At 30.8% G+C, this 24,917-nt stretch overlaps 1 protein-coding gene and 1 long non-coding RNA gene across 2 annotated transcripts in view; one reads left to right on the top strand and one right to left on the bottom strand.

The window, feature by feature from the left end:
* LOC139426352 (uncharacterized) overlaps positions 1-24,917 on the top strand; it is a 329,054-nt gene that overhangs the window by 214,890 nt on the left and 89,247 nt on the right. The window lies entirely within an intron of this gene.
* Positions 1-24,917, bottom strand: part of LOC107445874 (phospholipid-transporting ATPase ID) — a 132,846-nt gene that overhangs the window by 71,954 nt on the left and 35,975 nt on the right. Inside the window, exons 2-3 of the mRNA XM_043047456.2 lie at positions 7,651-7,741; positions 710-768 (exon numbers count right to left, since the gene is read on the bottom strand). Of these exons, the coding sequence (XP_042903390.1) occupies positions 710-768; positions 7,651-7,687 (96 nt within the window). The 5' untranslated portion in view covers positions 7,688-7,741. The remainder of the gene's footprint in view (positions 1-709; positions 769-7,650; positions 7,742-24,917) is intronic.

Genomic DNA, 24,917 nt, shown 5'->3' with positions numbered 1-24,917 from the left:
GCATTGAATTTTCACGCTTTAAAATGCAGAATATTAGTGAAGCAATATTTGATAATTTATTTTGCTAATATGTTTCTCATTTAGCTAATGTTTTGATTTTTTCACCATGTACAATCTAAATAGCTAATATACTTTTTTAAAAGCCAATAAGAACATTGATAGAATTCTTCTACATAAGTACAATACTATGTCTTTGATGATAAAATACTATGTCTTTGATGATAATATACTATGCCTTTGTGCTAGAACATTGTGTTCATTGGCGAGCGAGCGCAGCGATCCATGGTTCACGGCGTGAACCACATAGGATTGCGTAGCAATTATTGGGGGTTGACGAGCGTTAGCGAGCAGGGGGCGGAGCCTCCTAGTATATTAGAAAACACTTCTGTGCTGATATAATCGTGTGAGCTGACGACGAAATTATATCCTTTCCTTACATTGTTTTTCATCTTTTAAATTTTAATATTTTACAAATTTTATTTATTAATGATATTAATTTCTTTTTAAATATATTTGTATGTATGTATATATGTATATGTATGTATGCATATGTATGTATGTATGTATATATGTATGTATATGCATTGTATGCATACACACATATATGGAATTGCTTCCTGTTCAAGAAAAAGTATATAGTGGCATTGCAGACAGTTCATAAACAATAAAAGTGTTTTCTAGGAATAAATGAACCAGGAATTATACTTACGGCATACTTGAACTGTGCATTAAAATCTGGATCATTGGCACGTACTCTTCTCTCCGTTTCTAAAAGATAAAAAGTGTTTTAAAATTGAGCAAAACAAATATAAAAACTGTAGTTAATCCTCTGATGATTAGAAACTTTCATTGTTATTTCCAGTAATTCAGTTTCATTAAGTAAACCCAAAACAAGCAGCAAATAAAACGGTTTTACTACCAGTTTCTCTCTTTTCCGTCTTACTTCCAGGCATGAGGGATGCTCAGGCTCACACGTACGGTGTAGGGGAAAACCAGTGAAGGGGTTAAACTAGCTACAAAATTATAATTGCCAAGCGCAATGTAGAGTTCATAACTTTTCGTTATTCCTTTTTAACTTTTTGTGCTCCGAGTACTTTAAAATACTATTTGAACTAATATAAGCACTAAACCCTTTAAAATACATAATACAGTATTTTAACGTAATTTGTAATATTCTTAGATACTGTGGTTACTAATTATTAAGATATGAAAAATTTAACTTTTAGAGTTGTAACTGTTGATAGCGCCTCTAAGCATCACCTCCCACATCAGAAAGCTTCCACACGGTTTCTTATAAGTAGTCTGCGCAGATTATTTAAAAAGCGAACCACTTGCGCGCATGAACCCAAATTCTATTTTAAAACTACTAACTAACAAATCAAGTTTTTCAGAGTACCTATCCAGGAATGGATATCTGCTCTTTCATCTAAATTGAAGAATATGTGGTGGAATGGAAGGGAGGCGTTAACATTAAGTTAAGTCTCAGAATGAACAATAATTGATAATCAAAAAATCAAGTCTGGGTTATACATAAAAATAAATCGCAAGTTGATACATAATGAAGGGAACAATTTTAAGATAAAGATAAAGAAAAAATATTTACAGTATTTACTAAAATTTAAAAGTAGAACTGAACTAATCAAATTTTTTTTTCAGAGTACCTAGCCTGATGAGGCTATCTGCTCTTTCATCTCTATGAGAGGAGGAGGAGGGAAGGGGGTTTAAAAGTACTTGAGAGAAATTTATTATATATATTTGAGAATTGAATCTGTAGTGGTTGACAAGTGAATAAAACAAGCCAATCATATTCATAAATAAAACAAATTTTTAGACATATATTTGCTACCACTTTCTTATTTTTACCAGATTATGTATTAAATTGCTCTTTCATTAACTTGTTTGCTTTCATAGTAGTCTAATCAGACTATCTGCAAAAGACCCTGTGGAGGCTTTACTCAAGGGCGACATAAGAATGCAGAGGATTAAAAAAGCTTAAAGCATTTATGAAAATTCAGAATTCTAACAGAATAAGATTGATCATAATTCAAAAGAAACAGCAAAAATTTCTTTTGAAAGAGGTTAAAGCTGTAAGAAAGCGTCTTTCGAAACATTGTATAAAGTGCAAATATCTCACCATATTACTTTAAGAGTTGCGTGTTCTTTCATCATCTTTTATGATGTGTAGACTCATTACAAAAAAAAGGGGGGCAACGTTAAAAAAATATACCAGTAAAAAAGAATTAAGCTTATTCGATGGCTGTGAAAATTTTCCTTGGCAGATGTTTGGGGGTAATCATCTTAGATATTTTCACAAGCTAGTTGCAGATTCATTTTTCATTTATTTACAATCCAGTCAACGATTTTTATTTCCTTTTCTTAACAACCATTGATTATTCTAATTCTGGAAACTGGATATCATTTCCATTCTATATTAACCTTGAAATGAACCATTTATTTCTTGGAAAGATAAATTTAAATATGTTTGAAATCAAAATTTTTATAAGAGAAAGATTATTCGGCTTTTCTGTTTAATGTTTTAACGCAATTTTTTGCCACTGTTAATAAGATCAGTGATTCCTAAATGGTGTTCCAAGGAATCTTGGATTTCAGGTTGCATTTGTAACTCCTGTTTTCTTGATTTTTTTTTGTACTTATGATAATCCGTGGTGGCCCAGGAGATAGAATGCTCGTCTCCCAGTACGGTGAAATGGGTTTTAAACCCAGCGGTGGCTGGTTGATACGAATTCCGAACCCGGATCGCACCAACCACATTGGTGACGTAAAATATCCTCAGTGGTAGATTGATAATGGGTTGGAGTGTCTTGCCATCAGGCTGGAACGTAGAAGGTTTCTATGGTTTTCCTTTCCATGTAACGCAAATGAAGGTTAGTCCCATCACCCATCAAAAGTCCACCACGAAGGCATATATATTCCAACACTTGATATAGGAATTCCCTTATCTTCTAGATTGGGTTCAAAAATACAAGACTACGAAGTTGAACATTGGTAGTCATAAACTCAAAATTGGGTTGGCTGTTCAACGACGATTATGAAATTAAAATAAAATTTTGGTGAGGAAATGTAATTAGACAGCACTTTGACTTTCATAAAAAAGGTAGAAAATAAAGGAATCGCTTTATTAGATTAAAAGAAATAGCACTTGATAATTTTTCGACCATCTTGGAATTTTTCCTCACATCTTTGAAGAAAAAAAAATAATGCGGTTTGTGGCTTTAAGTAAGTAACTTAAAGCTACGCGCGTTTCTCAGTCTTTAGATTTTTTTTTAAATCTAATTTTATTACACTTTAAACTGATTTAACTTATGATGGTAAGACATCATCAATGAAAAAAGATTTGGATGACGCTAAAAAATACTTATCTACTTATAAGCTGGATACTTATCAATAATCTAAAAACAGGCAACTGTATACTATTTAACTACAGTGCACTCCCGATTATCCGGGTTAATCACCGGGACAGGTCGCACGGACAATCGAAAAATACGGATAACCCGAAAGCTCCTTTTGTTAAAGAAAAATTCAATATCAGTACAAAAAATATAAAAATGACTGACATTTGCATGCATAACATCAAACTAGGAATTTTCCTTTTTAAAAAATGTGTAATGCGTCTTCGCCGTATATCGATACACATATTTTACGAACCGCAGTAATGTCACCGTAATCAAATCCTCCCATATAATCTAATAAAGTTTCCNTCCCTGTATTTTAAAATTAATAGCAGCATACAAGATGAATCAAGAACTCCTGGGTTAAAAGAATAACTCTTGATAATCTTTGAGGAATAACTCATACATATTCTTAAAAAGTTTTCAATTTATTGAACTGCTTTTAAGGCCCTCAAAAAATGCTTAGTTTTGTTTTCAATTTTGGTTTTACAAACTTTTCAGATATATTTAGCTTTGCATTTATAAATTGAAGAAAATTATTTTGCTTTGTGTTAATTATAAATTGGAGAAAGATATTGAATATGTTAAAAATAGTGCTGATAGTTTATTAGAGGAAATAAGAAGTACTTAAAGAACTGATAAAACAATATATAAAAACTAATAACATGTAAAAATATCAAATCCCCAAAAAAATTTTCAAAACTTGATACATTACATCAACTACAGATAATTAAAAAACTAAATAGCGAGTTTTTTTAATTTTTTGGACATTGTTTATTTACATTTATGCAATTTTTTTAAACTTATGTTTTCAACATTTTTCTAATTTTTTTTTCTTAACTTATATTACTCAAATATGTAAAAATAAAACTGCAAACCTGTATTTTACGCAATGTTTATTAATATTAAACTCTTTCGGAATAAGGCATTTAGCCTAACGAAGTTCTATTTTTGACCAACGAATAAGCATGACTGGTATCAGTGGTTGGAAAATCTACATTTCTTTTGTAGTTAACTGCAACTAACTTAAGACTACAGCTATTTTTAGGAAATTTTTTTTGCTGGAGGATTTAATTTACTCTTGTGTGCAAAGTCAAAGATGTTTAAGATTAATAGAAACTATTAATTTGGAATAATAAGTTTACTCATTTAAACTCTGGAAATTATAAAGAAGTATCTCATTTCTTTTTGCATAACCAAATTTATTTTTCTAAACCATTTTTAAGAAATTTTTTTCAACCTCCAACTTTTTATGGCTTACTTAACAGAGGCGAATATTTAATTCAAGAAATGCTAGAAAATTATCAAATCTATGTTAAGAATTTAATGTTTTCCCACCTCTTCATTGAAGTAACATGAACGTTTTATATATATATATATATATAATTTTGATTGAGTGATGGCCTTGTGTTTTACATGCTTTGGAAGATACAGTCAAATAGAGTAAATTGATGTCAATTAAATAAAGAGGATTCAAAGCAGCATATTTGTAGTTTTCCCTTCCCGTCTCCATTTTTTTGACAGATGAATTCGTGGGGAAGGGAGCTTGAAGGAGCGACCTCTTCATGCAAAATGCCAATGAATTTAATTATTAACAAACCTGCCACCTTTTAATTTTTTCGACGATGATTTCTTGTAACTTGAGATGAAATTAAATTTTGCTACAGTCACACGTAGAAATGTATTTTTTTAGTTTGTAAGATCCTAAGTGTTTTTATTATGCTCGCTTAATTTATTTTTATGCAGTGATGAATAATATTCGTTAAAAACTAAGTTTTTAAATCCAAGAAATAAAATAAAAAGCATGTATTTAATTACCAATCTCAGAGTAAAAATAAAAGTTTCCACAAAATGCGTAAAAGCAGGCAACTATAATAGGCTCTACTTTTCAATAAAATGAGTCGTATTTAACCCTTTACCTGTTCCAATGCTAGTTTGCTTTTGCTTCTCGCATACAGGCGAAACGTAGGGAAGAAACTAATAAGTCAAAAATAAGAGGAAATGACAAGAGTTTCTGCAATGTAATATTACGTCAAAAACAGGAAAAGATTTAATTCGTGTTTCTTAGATTTGGTCAGAATCCTTTTGCACAATCGCAACATCTCCTAGAAATACTTTACAGAAAATGTAAATAAAAATGCATGAACCTCCCAGCTTTAACACAACTTTTATAAAACTTTACTTATCTTAGGGGTGTTTTAGACATTACTATAAAAATCCTGCTCAAAGTGACAGCTGACAAACAGAATACCTCAACTGTCGAAGAAATCATGCCCAAACAGGAAAGGAGCTTTAGAAATGACGTCATAAATGGCACGCAATCTGGAATCATTTGCGTGAGAAATGATTGGGTTTAGAGAAAGTCTATAATATCTAATGGACATTCCGCCTCACTTTCGGTCTTATTTAGATAATGTATCTTCCTTATCTTTATTTTCTTCCCAATCTGCAGAGTTTTTTTCTTTCTTTGCTGTCTCCACCCCTTCTTTTGCATTCGTGCGTTTACTGGAATCACGTGAGTTGTCATTAAACAATGTATCACGAAATGGCGACACGTTTGAAAGTTTTGTTTTTTTGGGTTTTTTTTAAAATTAATTTCATACTTTTCAAAAAGTACAGAACTAACTAGGCTGTAGAGTTAAAAGTTAACAGTCCGTGACCAAATTATTAGACGCACTATAAGATTCTATGTAATTATCAGGTGATACTAAGCAGTCTGTGACTGAATGTGACTGAAACCGGTTTGCACTTGCTTGCGTTCGTATATCATTTAGTTATAAATTAGGCGATATAAAATATAAATTCGACTATTGGATATATTAGACGATATATTATATAAATATAGAATATTTATTATATCAGGTATTATACTAGTATAATATAATAACTAGGCCAAATCATAAGACGCACTGTAGTGTTTAATAATTACATGTTTTGCACCAGTTTATATGTAATTTTTTTATATTAAAACATACATGTAATAGGTTTTTATTCAGAATATTTTTAATACACTTCCTATATGTATTTATTTTTAACGTATTGCATAACAATGTTAACCAATTTATACACGAACATAAACAAGTGCAAACCGGTTTCAGTAGAGTAAAAGTAATAATGCTAGTATCACCTGATACTTAATATTTTTCAAAGAATCTTATAGTGCGTCGATCACATTTTTAATATTCGGAGTTGAAGAAGAAAAAGTTCCAGTTCATTTTAAAACAAATCCTTTTGGTTGATAAAAGGACTGGTCTTTGGTCTTATGGCCATAATATTAGACTTTTGTATTATGAAGAACTATTTCGACAACTAAATAGCTTAGTGGAGGAACTAGGAAAGTGAGATTTTTCAGAGAGGCTATAATCAAGGTAAGAAGAAAGAAAATAATGCCGAACTATTTTATGATAGATATATTGGAAGGCGGAGCTAATAACGCTTTGTATTATCTTATTTAACTATTTTTATTGTATTTTTATTTACTGTAGACTCTCCTTTTATAAGATGATCATAAATGTGTGGGTGTAGGGGTAAAATAGGGATTTCTTGCTCTTTTTCTACAATAAATTTGCACAGCTCNGTATTATGAAGAACTATTTCGATAACCAATGCCGGATTATGCGTACGCGGGGCCGTAGGTCATTCAAATTTTTGGGGACTTAGATTACATTTTTTTTACTTGTATATTTTTCATTTATTCAAATATAGAAGTATTTATATATCTTTTCATTTAAGAAAGCATATTTAAAATAAAAATAAATAATTATAAATTAAATATTAATATAAATAACACTAAAATAAGTAATAAATAAACAACCTACTGCTAACTGCCAACAACTAAATAGCTTAATGGAGGAACTACGAAAGTGAGCTAAACAACGTTTAGGAGCACAAAAAAAATTATTTATTTAAGTGCTCCTAAGCGTGGTTTACCATAGTTTGTATTTTAGCACAAAGGTCGCCCACTTGTGTATTTACGAAAGTGAGATTTTTTCAGAGAGGCTATAATCAACGTAAGAAGAAAGAAAATAATGCCGAACTATTTTATGATTGATATATTGGAAGACGGAACTAATTATGCTTTTGTTTTATCTTATTTAACAATTTCTATTGTATTTTTTTTACTGTAGAATCTTCTTTTATAAGATGATCATAAATGTGCGGGTGTAAGGGTAAAAGAGTGATATCATGCTCGTTTTCTACAATAAACCGTATTTTTTGTAAGCATTATAATGTCTTTTACCTTTCTGTTCCTCATTGCGTCTCCAGCATTTCGCCATGGCCGGCTGTTATCACCCTCCATTGGTGGCTGATATCATTATAAATTGGCCATCCTGAAAACGAGAAGAATTATGAATTTATAAACGCTTTTTCAAGAAAACCACTGTCACATTTCTACAAAGTGAAATTAGAGAAAAAGGTGTATAAATATAGAAATAAGAATTAAATATATTAATTAAATTACGAACTAAGCAATTAGCTTACATCAATTTTGAATTAATTCATTTCCCATTTATGTTGCATTTGCGCAACAAAGGTATGATGTGTAATGTACCTTTTACACAAAATAAATAAATCAAAATTCGTTAGTTAATTAATAAGTCAATAAATAAATAAAATGGTTGGGAAACCATTTAAAACATTAACTTTTAAAAGCATTGACGTAACATAATTTATGATCTCGATAAAATTGTCAATGTTATTAATACATTTTGGTAAAAACGAATGTTTTGATTTCACCGAAATATATATGTATAAAATGCAATAATTGAGTCAGTTACCTTCAGATTGAAAAAAAAAGTTTTAAGAGAGAGAGATGAGAGTTTTTGTCGGTTTATGGGTTAATGTTTATCAATTAATCCTTCTCTGAAAGTGATGTCCCTATCCTAACATTGATACTATGATTTGGAGAAATTCTGGTAGGTATTTTTTTGGACTAAACAGTAGTGACTCTTGTTTAAACAGTAGTGACTTCGGACAGATGTCCGAAATAGTATAAAACATTCTCTGTTTGTACAGTTATTGTCTTGGGAAAAGTTAAAAGATGAAACCCTGGGGCGTGGATAATGTGCAAAGAAAACCCTTTTCTTTGACAAAATCTTTTTAAAAAGCTTTTGGGTTGTCTTAAAGGGATTTCAAAAAACGTTCTAATAACTTCTAATAATCTTCTAAACATTCATTCTAATTGAAGATAAATGCTCAAATTTTGCTTTAAAAAATACTGTATTTGCACAAATTTGAGATAAAAATTTTTTTTTTGATAATTTTACAGGAATTCTCCAAGTTAGCCCCTTCTCCTGATATTATAAGACTATTTATAAAATTTACTTTTGTGTATTTTATTTTTGAAACATAAAATTTTTCATTTTACTTACGAACTAAAATTGAGGAACTATTTTAAGCGAAAGTAAAAATTTTAAACGATTTTAACTGAAACTTTTTTTATAAAATTAATGATTTAAAGTTTTCACTTTAAAAAAATATTATTATATATATTAAATCATTAAACTTATTAAATATTTTTATAACTGTAAAATGAAATTTATTTTCAGTTTAAAGAAAAGGCAATTGGAAACAGTCTCCAACGGCGATAGAACTTGTAACATACTCATTATAAGGTTACTCGTTATTAGGCTGATTCTAAATATCTTAACAAATGCGTAATCATCCGTACTCAAATATTAATTATTTTTTTAAAAATTGAATGAAATTAATTTTTACAGAGTTAAATGCTAAATTTTAACATCAAGAGCTGTGTTATCTAGTACTTTTACACCATTTTTTTGTCCAAGCTCATTAATTTAAGAATGGCTTCGTTACATCAGAAGTTTTAAAATTTATACTTCTCTTGATAATATTAGTTACATTACGGCAAGACGATTCTTTAAAATTCGTGTGGAAAAGGGTTAAAGCAAATGCAATTCTGCACGTGTCTCTATGTTTTGCGCTGTAATTTGTACATGATTTTCTTACCGAAAAAAAAAATATTGTGTCCGACAACACTTTTATCAATGGTACTTGCTAATCATCCTAATAATTGAAATTTTTATACTTTAGCAACACTAACAGTCTCTTCTTAATAGTTGCATCTTACTCACATCTATGTTAATAAAAAGGGTACAAGCATAAAGCTATGGAAACATTTAACTCAAACAATGTAAGTAATCTTTTATTTCAGCGGCTAATGTTTTGATGATGAGATGTCATGGCAAAAATGTTGGTGCAATTTAAATGATCATGCTTGAAGCTTTTAGAAATGTTTATTTTTACATAAAGAAAATTCAGATTCACCAAAGGGGTTACTAATTTCTTTCTAGCTTTATTAAAAGCAATTTTGAAATAATTTCTTTTCACTTCAACTGTACCTGAGCCAAACATGATCTTTGCCCACAGTCAGCGCGGTAGATGAATTACATAAAAAAGATAAAAATCACTGCTGTAACTACTTTCAACTTTTCATCTAATTGATTAGGATTTGTTTCCCCTCTTCCTCAATACCATTTACATTCCATACCCTAAACTACAAGCTCATGATGAATAGGAAAAGGGCCGCTAGCGGCTGGAGTAGCTCAGCCATACAACAAAGATCAATAAAATCTCTGGATCTGGATATCCCTTCCCGAATGCTTTCTCCAATCCATTAAATGCTCTGGAGCGTGAGAGGTCTTGATAGCCTGGTTGGTAGGGCGTTGGGCCCATGTCCGAGAGGTCCTGATTACGATCCCTGCTGACGAAGATTCCCGTGCACAAAATGGTAACTTGTGCAAGCTAAATCTGTCTGGGTCGTAAAGTCCTTAAAGTTCCCATAACAAATCATACCTCTTGGGATACTGGATCGGATATTGATCGTGCTCTGGTTCAGGTCAAAATTACGATTTGCGGATGGATGGTGAGTGAGTCTGTCCTCTCTATAAAACGGGGTGTAACGTATGTATGTTATCCCGGATCATCCTCAGAGATGTTTTCTAGACCGTTCACAATAGCCCATTGTATATCTCTAGGGCAACGTAACTTAAAATACCGTACCTCTAGAGTGTGGAGGTATCTTTGTGATGTAAACTTTTCAACTTGTCATAGACTTCTAAGCCTTCACTGTATTGAGCCCATAACAAATAAAATAAACAAACGAGGAACTGTTTATGCTATTTCTGAATATAAGATATTTCTGATTAAAATTGCTTTACAACGATTTAGCCAATTTATGATGGGATAGAGCAGCTCCCTCTTTGAAACAAATTCAAATTTAAAACCAAAAGATTTTTGTTAATTGTCAATTAGTTAGAATCATAATAAATCAGTTTAAAACTGAAATAAAGTTTTTCGGATCAAGCTTGATTAATAGCTGCTTCAGCCAGTTAGCAACAAAGATTTAGGACAAGGCGAAAAGATAGTTTTATCTCTTTTAAGGGTGTGGGTGGTTTTTGGCGAGCCAGCAGCAGTTTAGACTCCCCTTGGCTCCGAAAGCTGCCGCAGGGTGGAGCCAAAGAAGAAGAAAGGGCGTTGCTACTTTGATCTCGATAAATACTAGTTACAAAAGAATTCGTTAATTATTTAGACCCTCTTGCGCCGGTCACGTGATCTATGGGATGCAAAGTTTCCGATGGAGGAGCAAGCGCAAGGAAGGATTGGCTGCTGACGAGCAACCTGCGTGAAGACAACAATTATTTGGGATGTTAAGAATAAAAAAGTGCACCTGGCTGCACCCCCATCCCCAATGATGCCAGGGAAGATGGACGATAATTTGGCAAAAAGGGTCTTCCTCTTTGAAAGTGATCACATTTGGGTGTCAACCATAGACAATATTGATGAGTGAGACCTTGACCAACATTTATGTTTGCAGATGTGTTGTACACTTTTCAGCAATTCAGATGAAAATTTTAGAAGTGTAATCCTGCATTGTACACGGTGGGCGGTACACGCAATAATGATTTTCACTAGAGTTGTATTTAATCATTAAGTATCAAATTATCAAAATAAATACCCAAGATTAACCTGCTGATGAATTAAGCTTCTTTTATGTGTGCGTGTATTTTACTTTTAAAAAGATGTGGTTTGGTAAATCAATTATTTAATCTAATAATTTATTTCAAAGAAATATGATCTACTATAAGTATTAATTAAGAAACATCCTTATTTCCCTCAGAAATCTCATTGAAATGCTAATTTTTGTAGAAAACTTAAGTGATAGTTTCACTGATTTTTTTAAAAATAATTATCATTATTAATTCATCACGTTTTGTATCGCATTTATGATCTACACAGTGTCTACAATTCTACATAATCTGTTTTTCCTGATCTGCAGAAATTTGGACTACTCAGGACAATTGTTCTGGCTACTCAGGACCAGCCTGGTTCTTACTGATTCATCGGATCTAATATGACTCAAAAAGATGAAATAGTCTAGAATCTAATCGAATAGTCTAGAATCTAATAGCAGTCTAGAATAACACAGAAGTCCTCATTAATATAGAAATAAATAAATAACACAGGAATATAGGTGCACCAACTTGCTTCACTTAGTGGAAATAACATTTCTTGTGGTAGCAAAATTTATCTGTAATGCGGCTTGTCAGAAAATAGTGGTGGATAAAAATCTATTAAGTTGAATTTATTAAACCAAGAATCACAAATGATAAACTACCACTTGAAAATAAATATTTGCGGTCCGGAGCAAGTTGGCATCTCTGGTTTATACACCATACATCCTTTTTACCCTGATTGTCGCTAACGTGAGAATGCATATTCATATATGACTGGCCTGTCTCGAAGAGGTTAATAATTCCAACGTAACTACCACTATGACTAACGTCTTAATTTATTTAAAACCAAAACATTCCTTGCATTTACGTTCAATAATTACCTGAAAAAATAAGCTATAAAAAGTTGCTAATTTTAATTTTAATATAGAAAAAAAATCGAGTTTTATAAGTCGCAATTTATTATTATTTTTTTTTCTGCATTTTCGTTGCCCGTGGCAGCCGAAAACTATCTATAATAAAATGATTACCTTACTTTTCTTTCTTTATTTGAAACAAATTGGGTGCCTGGGCCGCGCAGCGGCCCCTAACCCATACATCATGAAATATTTACAATGAGTTAAAACATTTTGAGTTATGCTACAATATGGTGGCATAAAATGATTATCTTTCCAGCATTTGTTATTTTTCGTGTAAGCTTTGAACTTTGTTGAGGTAGTGTCTATTGTGACATTAGACTAAAAATTAATTTTTTCTAAAACACGAAAAGTTTAACTGAAATTTTAATTTTTATACAGTAAAAGCAACTATTCCCTACCTAAACTTCGCAAATTTATAAATATTGGAGGACATATTGTTTCGCCGAGTAAAACCTGGCAAGTTTCGCAGAACCTGAGTTTTTTCATTATAACAATCACAACAGATACGAGTTTGACGTAACGCTGGGTAAACAGAGATGCGGGAGAGGTAAACAGATTTTAATTTTACCGTCACTTATATTTGTCACATATATTGCCATTATCTGTTACCAGCTCATAGGCTACAAACAACTTGCGATTGTCGGGTCTATTATGTTTCAGTTGTTCTCATATTGCATTGGTGAATATCTTTATAAATCAAATTCATTAGATTAAAAATGTAATGGTAAAGTATAAAATCTGCTTTAAAAAAGAAAAATTAAAAATAAGATACTCTGGTTAAATGTGAGGTGATGGAATCTAATGGCTAACTTAAGTTATTAACATAAATATTAAATTATTATTATACTGAAATTATTATTCAAAATACATAGGTTAACACGATTATACAAATAAATTCTCAAATAAATTTCTCAAAAAATTTCTCAAATAAATTCTATCGAGAATTTATTTTAACTGTCGAAATAATAGGGAAATTAAGAGGAAAATAATGTAAAGAACTATCGGAATCTAAAAATATACAGGATTCCTAAGCGAGTTTACAAGAAGATACACAACGAAAAATAATGTGAGTCAACTGTCTCAAACTGTGTTTGGAAATATGTGAGAAAATAACAAAAATAATATAGACGTTTAAATTTTTAATACATGTTTACTTTTCGACAATACATCCCCGAAGAGCCGTTTTGGATCATGAAATAGAGAGTTTGCCTTCCAAAGAGGTGAGCCGGGTTTGAATCCCAGTGAAGGCTGGTCGATACGAATTCCGCAACTGGCTCGCACCGACCACAGAGCAGACGTAAAATATCCTCATTGGTCGACGGATCATGGGTTAGAGTTTACTTGCCATCAGGCTAACTGTGGGAGGTTTTCCTCTCCATGTAACGCTAATCCGGGTTAGTTTCATCAAAAGTCCTTCACGAAGGCACATTTTTCCCATTACTTGATCCAGGAGTTCCCTTGTCTTTTGGATTGGGTTCAAAAATACAAGGTTACGGGGTTGAATATTAGTAGTCGTAATCTTAAAATTGGATCGGCTGCTCAACGACGGTTATAAAAATTAAATAAAATCCATCCTTGAGAGCCATGGTTGCTCAGGGGATGAAATGTTCGCCACCCTTGTGAAGTGAACCAAGTTTGAATTCCAGCAGTAGCTGCTTGATATGAATTTCGCTCCCGGCTAGCACCGAACACAGTGCTGACGTACAATATCCTCAGTAGTAGACAGACCATGGGTTGAAATCGATTGCCGTCAGGCTAACCGTGTGAGGCTCTTATGATTTTCCTATACATGTAACGCTAATGCGAGTTAGTTCCATCAGAAAGTCCTCAACCGAAGCTATTTTGTTCCAATGTTTGACACAGGACTTTCCAAGTCTTCTCGGTTGGGCTCAAATTTACTGGAATTTACGGAGTTGAATATTGATGGCTGTAATTCCAAAAATGTGTCGGCTATTCAACACCGGTTATAACAAAAAATAAAATACCTATCTTTTAGAAATCTAATGTACATCAAAACTATCAAAATAAGTAGAAATCACTCAATATATTTTTTCTAAACTTATAAATCGCACTATTCTATTCTTGATTCGGCTTTTCTTTTTTAATGAGGGAGTGATAATGAACATTTACTTCAGAGAGTGCACTTAACACATGAATTTTAGAATTGTTTCACATGCGCACCGTGTAATATCTTTATACTTGTTGGTTCTGCCACCTGTTCATTTCACTAACCAATCCCTACTATTGCTTTTGACGTCATTTCTTCTTTAAACAGATATTATAATCAAAATATAATTCTTTTTAAACTTCGAAACACTTTTTTTAATATTCACGATTAGCTGAACATCCATTTTTAGTTCAAAGTGAATTTAAAAAAGAAAATATAATCAATAAATCAGTAATCGGTATTGAGCAAAACTACGAAATCATGCATCGAACTCAAAGGCTTATGCCGACGCAATTAATAAAGCTAAAATAATTTCAATTTTTTATTTATTTATTGTTATTTGTTACCCTTTCTGGTGGCTTTATGTTATTAAAATAAGCAAACATTATTTTCTGTAATTCTTTCCAGCAGAATAGAGATTAACTATGTTCATCATCACTCGCCTTGATGCTATTGCTCGCAGCCAACTCATGAAAATCAATATTTACCACTATCAAGTAGTTTTCCCCGGTACATAATCCTTTCGAAGTTTCTTTTATTTCCATAGTTTTGATTGCACCAATCACCACTATACCAGTACTACATATTACCAAAATTAATTAAGCATCATCTACACAATTTTTTTTTTACGGTTTCCCAAAACGAAAAATTATTTTTTTCTTAATTAACTTTACTTTTTAGTACCTAGGTTATTTTGTTTTACTTCAATTAAAACATCTTCCAACATTAATTAAGCATCATTGGCGTCAATAATAGTATGACTATTTCTTTACAGTTCCCCATAAATGACTAAGTATCTTTTCTCACTTAACTTAATTTTTAGTGTACTGGTTAGTTTTTTTTTATTTCACATCTTACCAAAGTGAATTATAATCGACCTCAATAATAGCATGGCGATTTTTTACTGTACCTTCAAAAAAGTAAGTAACCTTACTCCTCTAATTTTCCTTTTTAATACATAGCTTATTTTTTTTATTTAAATTTGCATATATTACCTTAATTAATTCAGTATCATTGGCAACAATAACAGTCTACTTAGCATTAATTATCGTCGGCGTCAATAATAGTGTGGTGATCTTTCACGGCTCCTCCAAACGAATAAGCATCTATAGTCTATTAATTTTTGTTTCAGTACATAATAAATTTAATTTTTTTTTCAATATGCATTTATTGAGCCGTGGTGACTAAGGGGATAGAGCGCTTGCCTCCCAATAAGGTGAACCGGATTTGAATCGCGGTGATGGCAGGTTGATTCGAATTCCGTGCCCGTCTCGCACTTACTACATTGCTGACGTAAAATATCCTCAGTGGTAGACGGATCCTGTGTTAGATTCCCCTTGCCGTCAGATTAACCGGGGGAGGGGTTCGTGGTTTTCCTCTCCATTTAAAGCAAATGAATTTAGTTCCATCAAAAAATCCTCCACGAAGGCAAATTTCTCCCAATACTTGTTCCAGGAGTTCCCTTATCTTCAGGATCGAGTTCAAAATTTCAAGGCTAAGAGTTAAACATTGGTAGCCGTAAACTGAAAATTGGATCGGCTTATCAACGACTGTTATAATTGTAATTATAATATGCATGTATTACCTAAATTAACTAAGCATCATGGGAGTCAATAATAACATGGTGATTTATTACGTTTTCCTTAAACGAAAACGCTATTCTTAACCTGCCGCGATTTACCCACATGTTACGCCTCTTTAAAGTAACCATTTCTGAATAAATTAATTATAAAAAGCACATAAAAAAATTTAAATTAATTTCATTTAAAAAACATTTAAAATGCACTCTGGTGAAAATAAAAGAAAAGAACTCAGGGGGAAAAGCAATCAACTACAAGAAGTTTCAAATATATAATTTGCCTTTTTTTAAAAATGATAATACGTACAGTTCATAGTTCACACAAACTCTCAATTTGTGATTATAATGTTGTAGTTGAATGCAATTCGGATATGAAAAACATTTTCCTAATGGGTAACCATAACAATACGTTTAAACAAATATTTGCTACAAACTAACATCTGAAAGCATTAATGAATTCGTGATTTTTAACTGTTGTATAGATATAGTTTATGGAATAATGTGAATAATTATTTACAACTTACAACCACCATAACATATAAACACAGTGATATATATATATATATATATATATATATATGTTCAAAATGACGATAAAACAAAGAAAAATTACAGACATATGAAAAAAGGAGGGGAAAAGAAAAATAATATTAAAAAAATAACAAACGACTAGAGGAAGAAAAAGGATAAAAATTTTTACAAAATCCGGAAAATAAAAGATATAATCCTTTCATCAGCCCACTCGATTATATCCTCAAAAAAGAGTGCTTTCTTATATTGTATTACACTAATTTTCGTTTCTATAACTTGCTTTTACATATAGGATTGATTTATTTGCATTTAGTAGTAGCTAAAATCATATTAAATTAAATTTATAAATGTAAGTTTTAAAAAGAAGTCTATAAAATTCATGACCATTTTTAATATAAAAACTAAATACGGATATTCCAATGCGTAGCTGAGGGCAACTGGATAGATATACATACCCTCCAACTGCTACGGAATTTCCGTAGTTTCAGAAATATTCTTTTCTGACGGTAGCAAAATTAATGTCTTAATATTTAAAAAAAATTAATTTTGGCGTAACTTGTCCACTATTACTTATAAAAGTGCAGGCCATATGGCTAGATTCTTAAGTTCTGATAAAAGTTTTATGAGAGATCCATTTGCTTTAAAAATTTCTACTTTGGTTCGCTACCACTAGAAAGAATTATTTTCAAAATCCTCATAAGTTGGAGGGCATGGATAGATATATTAACGTTAATAGTCAGTAGTGTGCCAAATCTCTAGTGAATTAAAAACATGTATTTCTGTCTGAAGTCTCTATTTACATATAATTCAGCTATTTTGTTTGTTAAAACCACCTTCGGAACGAATAAAAGCTCGTAAGCAGGGGAAAAAAAGTCATGACTATACTTAAATTGAGTAAACAATTTAAAAGAATTATCATAAACACTGGAAAATTACAAGTAAATAGCATACATTTTCTTACACTATTGATTTTGCTTTTGAAATTTTTGTAAATATTGTATATACAACCATTATTGAACGATCTAAGAGATTATTAAGTTCCTAAAAAGTTGATTGTGTTGCTAGTTATCACCAAGACGACATCTAAATGTTATGAAAAATCGTTTTGAGACCTGTAAACAATGCCGCATTTTTTTTTCCGAAGTAGAAATTTTGTTTCTTTTCTCTGACTTTTTATCAATTCATTTTGCGAACTGTCACAAAGCCTAGGATTTAAACTTAATTATTTATAAATTCTTGAAACGACAGAAAGCAATGCACCTTATAAATTTGCCAGAAACAATTATTTATAAGATTTTCGAATTCTTTCTTATGTAATGACCGTAACAACTACTTTTATGAATAACGTTTTGATCAAATTCAGTTTTTCTTAAAGATTATTAATTACGCGGAACAAGTATATGCAACTAGTATATTCATTTATTTATTTACTTAATTTTTTATTTATTCAAATAAAGAAATTAAAAAAAATTAATTGAATAATTGTTTTTTCTTTTCTTTTTTGTTGATGACATTACATGCGAATTCTGATTTCTTAAATTTTTAGTAACATATAAAAACACTGGAGAAAATTTTTTAAATCTTCTCTAATGCTTTTATTTACTTTTCAGAAACAAATTGATAGTGGATGTTTACAAAACATTTAAAAGAAGGAAAAAAAACACTAGAGGACTGTAAACGAAAATGTTCAGATTTTCGGTTAATTTTGCTTACTTTTCAAAAATCTCAACACGGCATACCTGCCAACATTCATTCTTTACGAGAATGGATTTTCCAAGTGGTAGTAAAACTATTTCCGAAAAACAATTTTACTCAAAAAGACATTTAAATTTTAACCAGGTTGAAATTCGCTTTCGTGATGACTACTTTGCTTTTTATATATTTGTTGTAATTATTTATATGTAGTGGTGGTCAAACTCATTTATAATTATTAATATAATTCAAAAAGTTTAGTGAAATAACATGAATTTTGCTAGCACTTTAAATATGAAAAAAAAAAAAATTCTTCCGGGAAAACCGTAAGAGTTGGCAGGTATGACACGGCGTATCTGAAACAAAGTAGTGTCACACAAGCCTTTGAATTATGAAGAAGTAGTGGTGAGTAAAAAACCCTATAAATCAAATTCACAAAACCAAGAATCATACATTGAAAGATTACCACTCGAAAATATTTATTCGCTGTCCGGAACATTTCTGTATGTAGATGGTAGTATCTTTCGATTTAAATCAAATACAAGGTTGCCATGGGCGACTAAAGTTTCAAAAAGTTCTGACTATTAAAATTCAAAATTTTGTAAAAAAAAATCAAAGTTAGCTACTTTTTAAAGTCTATTTTTTCAGTTTACTATTGAAAGTGATTTCAAAACTACTTGTATATGAATATTGTGAAATGTAGATGAATACTTATGTGGTAAATACTATTGAATAATTAAAGAGATAAATAATTAAAAGTGAATTACTGCACCTTTAGTCGACACTAAAACTAGGAAGAACACGGATGTTAAATGCCTTCTATTTCATTGGAATTCAAACTTGTATGATTTAATAGAGTTTCGTGGTCAAAAACACAATTATTTAACTTTTTGTCACGGAAGCATTAAATATTCTAGTTTTTTTTTCTTTTTCCCTTTTCATTTCCTCGGTAGCTGTACCAACAATGCATGTTTTCATTGCAATTATATGATTGATTGAAATATGCTTTTCCTCTTTCATTATTCTTTTTAACTTACGAAACTTAAACTTCAAAAAACTTTTAATTCATAACTCTTTCTAAACTTTTCTTTTTCTCTTCTTTCAACATTGGTCAAAGAAACCGATTAGTTAAGCGTAGTTGTTGGAAAGTTCTACTTGTTCCGCTATTTTTTTTTTTTTTTTTTTTTTGAATCATCTGATTTATTGTAGCAAAATTTTATGAAACTTTTGTGTATTGAATGGCTAATTAAAATATTATTTACTATATGTTCAAAAAGATCTTGTCCACACAACTATAAGCCTAAAGTTTTCTTAACTGGTGAAAAATTCTTAAGATCAATACATTTAACACGTTCACGCAGGGAAAAGTGAAACGACTGGTACGGGAAAAGAGAAAATACTGGTAGAAGAACTATTTCAATATTAGATAATATTTGGGAGGAGTTAATCTATTCTCAACAATAGCAATTTTCTGTAAGGAAATTAATCACGGCCAAGAAGCAATTCAATAAAAAAATTGCATCCGTTGAAAACAATTGGTAGTTATGGATTTTTATTATTCACGGAAAAAAACTAAAAAATGAAATTTATTGTTACCAGTTTTTACACCGGTGCGCTGCCAAGATGAGACAATCGAGCGTGACCCACCGGTGGGTCACCCCGGCGTGTACGTGTTAAATAAATGAATCTTAAGTTCTTTATTACCGGCACATATAATAGTAACAAATTTAATACAGTTTTAAGTGTTTGTTTTTTTAGTCAGCACGAATAATATTGAGAAGTTTCTGATTATACTTTTAAGTGTATTTTTTAATTTTTCGGCAGCACAATTTAATTTTTAGTCTGCACAAATATTATTGATAAGCTTATTATTACAATTTTAAATGTATTTACTAATTTTTTGGGACAAACAACATTGGCAAGTTTAATAGAATTTTATTATTATTATTTTTTTTTCTTCTTTGGCCGACACAAAAAATATTGACGAATTTCATATAATATGCGTTTTTGTTCATTTTGCCGACACGAAATTTATTGATAAGTTTAATACCATTTTAAATTATTTTTATCGCTACAGATAATATTGACAAATTTATTGCTTATCAAGCCTTTTTGTTGTTTTTCTGGGCACAAAGCACACTGATAAATTTAATACAATTTTAGGCGTTTTTCTTTCCTTTTTTTTCTACATATATAGATTTTTTCTTTCTTTTTAATTCGTTAAGAGTTGTTTCTCTTTACCTAGATATTTTTTCTTTTTTCTTATTCAATTTCGTTATGGACTTCAAAAGAATTATAGTTTTCAGTAGTATACAGAGTATGAAGTTTTTATTTTATTTAACTAATTAAAAAAATTGCCTTTTTTTCAATAAATCTATTTTTTTAAAAAAAAATCCTTTTAAGACGAATATTTTATTTTACTATTGCGAAAAGTAAAAGTATTTTTCGGAAAAAGAATACAAATTTCTTGCTAGTGGAGAAATTTGACAATGTATTTTAACAGATTTTTTTAAAAGTGTAAAGAGAATAAATTTTTTTCTTTCTCTTTAATTCAGTTACAAAATGAAAAAAAAAATTACATTTATTATAATTCTTTAGTGTTTTTAAAAGCATTGACTTTTTATTATCTAGTGTAAAATATGGTGTTTTTTTTTTCTTTTGTGGGGAAATGGAAAAAAAATTTCTTTATCAGCTTTAAGATATTTCCAGTGTATTCTTATAAATATCTTTTATTTTAGTAGAAAGTGCAGATTTTTCTGTTAAGATTTAAATTAAAAATATTGAGTCTTTTTTTTAAAAATATATCCTGAAAGTTTATCACAGTTAAAAATAACGTAATTAAAAAATCAACTGTTAATTAGATCTCTACAAAATGAATATGTCTTGGATCTGAACCACATAATTTGTTATTTTTGGCATACAATTAGAAATGCAATTGATATAATAGCTGTCAATTACTAAAAAGGATTCAACATCCACATGCAAATGGCGGGAGTGAAAGATAAATGGAATACTACGCGGGGGCGTTGAAGCGTGTCACGTGGTTAGGTAAATCTGTACAAATAGACTAAAACTACGCATCCGTGTCCTCTGAGTCCCTAGGCAACGAATATCAACAGAGGTAAAAACTTTTATTTTAAGAAATTATATCTGTCTAAGCCAATAGATACGAAAGCAAATGATGCCTCGTGGAAGTTAAAACTTTGAATGCCACGCTAATTTTACATGGCTTGCCCGTCTGGCCAAACGGTAAATAACTAGAAACTAAATTCGTAAATGTTAGACACATTTTACCAGTTTTTTTAAAGGTTTAGCATGATACATGTTAAAAAAAAAGTGGTGTATAAAATAAGCCTATGAATTGTTTAGAAATAGTGGTGGATTAAAATCTACTAAATTGAATATATTAAACCAAGAATCACAATTAATAGGCTACCATTTGAAAATATTTATTCGCTGTCCCGAGCAAGTTGACATCTCTGTGTATATAAATAAAACTATTTTCGTCTGTTCTGTATTGCATTAATTTCTTCAACCCATTTTCATACCTGCCAACTTATTATCCTTTCGAGTATGATTTTCCGCAGTGGTAGTAAAATGGAATTTAAATTACTATTTTAGGCAGAAACATACTTAGCTTTTTGAAAAAGCTTATACGGTCTACCACGAATGTATTACATATATGCTTAACTTTTGTTAAAAATAGTGGTTGTCAAAAAGATTATAAATTATGTTTATAAATGCAAAGAATACATAGAAAGCATGCATTTTACTACCACTTTAAATATAGAAACAAAATTTTACGCCAAATGCGTAAAAGTTGGCAGGAATGCATTTTAGTAACGATAATAATATTAAAAAATTACTCGAATAATGTGTTTCTAATAATCTTGGCTTCGCCGGTTACCCCCATGGCGCTACGAACAAATTCAGTGCTGGTGACCGGTGAGCCCCATGGCTTTCAACGTGTTAAATATATTTTACAACAAATAAAAAGGCTTTCAAGTGGTTACGGATAGCATAAATATACATACCTGCCAACTTTCATTCTTTCCTAGAATGGATTTTCAGAGTGGTTGTAATACAATTAACGAAAAACAATCTGACTCAAAAATATACTTATAATTTGATCACGTTGGAATTCGCTTGCGCAAGGTTTATTATGCTTTTACTTATTTATTGTAATTATTTATATGTAGTGGTGGTCAAACTAATTTATAATTATAATTCAAAAAGTTAATTGGAATAACATGAGTATTGCTACCACTTTAAATATGAAAATAAAATCATCCGGAAAAGTTGACAGGTATGAATATACAAGATTCAGCACAAGGACTTCAAATTTAACAGCTACTTATAAAATCTTACTCAAGATTATTAATGGCAAAACAATAAAAAGTTTAATTCCTCCTATTAAATATTTTTAAAATAATCTTCTATAGGTAGTAACATTCACTATTACCTCAATAAACTTTATTTAAAAAGTCCAGGTTCCTACGAAAAAATGTTAATTAATTAGGGCTCCGTAGAAGACAAAAATTTAACATCGCTACTCTATCGAATTACAATATTTATATCAGAATGCCTTTTTGATTATAGTGACATTGAAGTAGAAATCAACTCTTAACTTTCTCCGCTTATTTTGTTATATGCAAATTTTGCAAGGGTAAAAAGAACACCGTTTCTGAAAATTCAAGCATGATTTTTCAAATTGTGCAAACAATTTGGCCATGTAAAGTCTTCCAAGACATTTGCTGCTAAATAAAAAATTGTTTACATAGAGTTAGTAAAGAAATGTTTAGATTATTTATTCAAAACCCTGTAGTTATATTTTCAAATTTGATATGGCTGGGAATGAGCTTATAGGAATGGTAAAAATAAAGCATAAAACCCACACATATTTGGAAACCCTTCCTGTAAAGCAATGAAGATAAACTTATAAGATCAATAAATAAATTATGGATCTGCTGAGTCAACAGTTTTTTCCACATATTACATGAAGATACCATGGAAAAAAAATGTCGAAAGCTCTTTTTATATTATTCGATGCGTGTCGTAAAAGATAACATGGAAAAGGCTTGAGTCGGCGATTCGAACAACTATTGATGTTTCGAACGTACACAAATGTTCGAATGAAAAAAATAATTATTATTTAGAATCGATTTATTTAACGATTAAAGCACTATCCCAAAAATTAAAAATTAGTTTTAAAACATTTAAGTTATTATTAATTATTTGACCTTGAGAAAAAATTACGAATTTCAAATTACGGCAAACATATTAAATTCTTATTATTTTTCTAGCGATGTCATTCTTTTTCTTTTTGTTAATGTAAGGAATGGGTGAGCCGTGGCGGCTCAGAGGAGAGAGCATTCGCCTTCTAGGGAGGTGCCCTGGGTTCGAATCCCAAAGATGGCTGGCTGCTGCCAATTCCACACCCGGCTCGCACCAACCACAGTGTTGACTTAAAATATCCTCAGTGGTAGACGGATCATGGGTTAGAGTTTTGCTACCGTCAGGCTAACCGTGGGAGGTTTTCCTCTCCATGTAACTCAAATGCGGTTTAGCTCCATCAGAAAGTCCTCCACGAATTCAAAATATTTTCACATACTTGTGTCGGAAATTCCCTTGTCTTCCGGGTTGGGTTCAAAATTACATGGCTACGGAGTTGAATATTAGTAGTCGTAAACTCAGAATTTGGTTGGTTGTTCAACGATGGTTATAAAATATTAAAACATATAAAGAATTTGCATAATAACTAATTATTAATGTTAGCTGCAAAAAATAACTCTTTTTCAAATTAGAAAAACAGTCAAATACTCAATTTTCTTTGTTAAACTTTTAGACTAACTATATTTATCTTTTCAAAATTTGACCACATTGCTGCATTATATACCAATTCTTTGCGTTTTACCTAATACAATCAATTCGCTATAACTCGAAGTACGATAACTCGAATATTACTATAACTCGNTTTAACGATTAAAGCACTATCCCAAAAATTAAAAATTAGTTTTAAAACATTTAAGTTATTATTAATTATTTGACCTTGAGAAAAAATTGTGGATTTCAAATTACGCCAAACATATTAAATTCTTATTATTTTTCTAACTACGTCATTCTTTTTCTTTTTGCTAATGTAAGGAATTGGTGAGCCGTGGTTCGAATCACAGAGATGACTGGTTGCTGCCAATTCCACACCCTGCTCACACCGACCACAGTGTTGACTTAAAATATCCTCAGTGGTCGACGGATCAGGGGTTGGAGTTTTCCTACCGTCAGGCTAACCGCGGGAGGTTTTCCTCTCCATGTAACGCAAATGCGGTTTAGCTCCATCAGAAAGTCCTCCACGAATTCAAAATATTTTCGCGTACTTGATTCGGAAATTCCCTTGTCTTCTGGGTTGGGTACAAAATTACATGGCAACGGAGTTGTACATTAGTAGTCGTAAACTCAGAATTTGGTTGGTTGTTCAACGATTGTTATAAGATATTAAAACATATAAAGAATTTGCTTGTTAACTTATACTAATGTTAGCTACAAAAGCAACTCTTTTTAAAATTGGAAAAACAGTCAAATACTCAATTTACTTTGGTAAACTTTTAGACTAAATATATTTATCTTTTAAAAATTTGACCACATTGC

Source organism: Parasteatoda tepidariorum, chromosome 9 (assembly GCF_043381705.1).
Source record: "Parasteatoda tepidariorum isolate YZ-2023 chromosome 9, CAS_Ptep_4.0, whole genome shotgun sequence".
Taxonomy (NCBI): domain Eukaryota; kingdom Metazoa; phylum Arthropoda; class Arachnida; order Araneae; family Theridiidae; genus Parasteatoda; species Parasteatoda tepidariorum.
The sequence above is the reverse complement of the archived record's forward strand: the minus strand, read 5'-3'. Positions and strand labels throughout refer to the sequence as shown.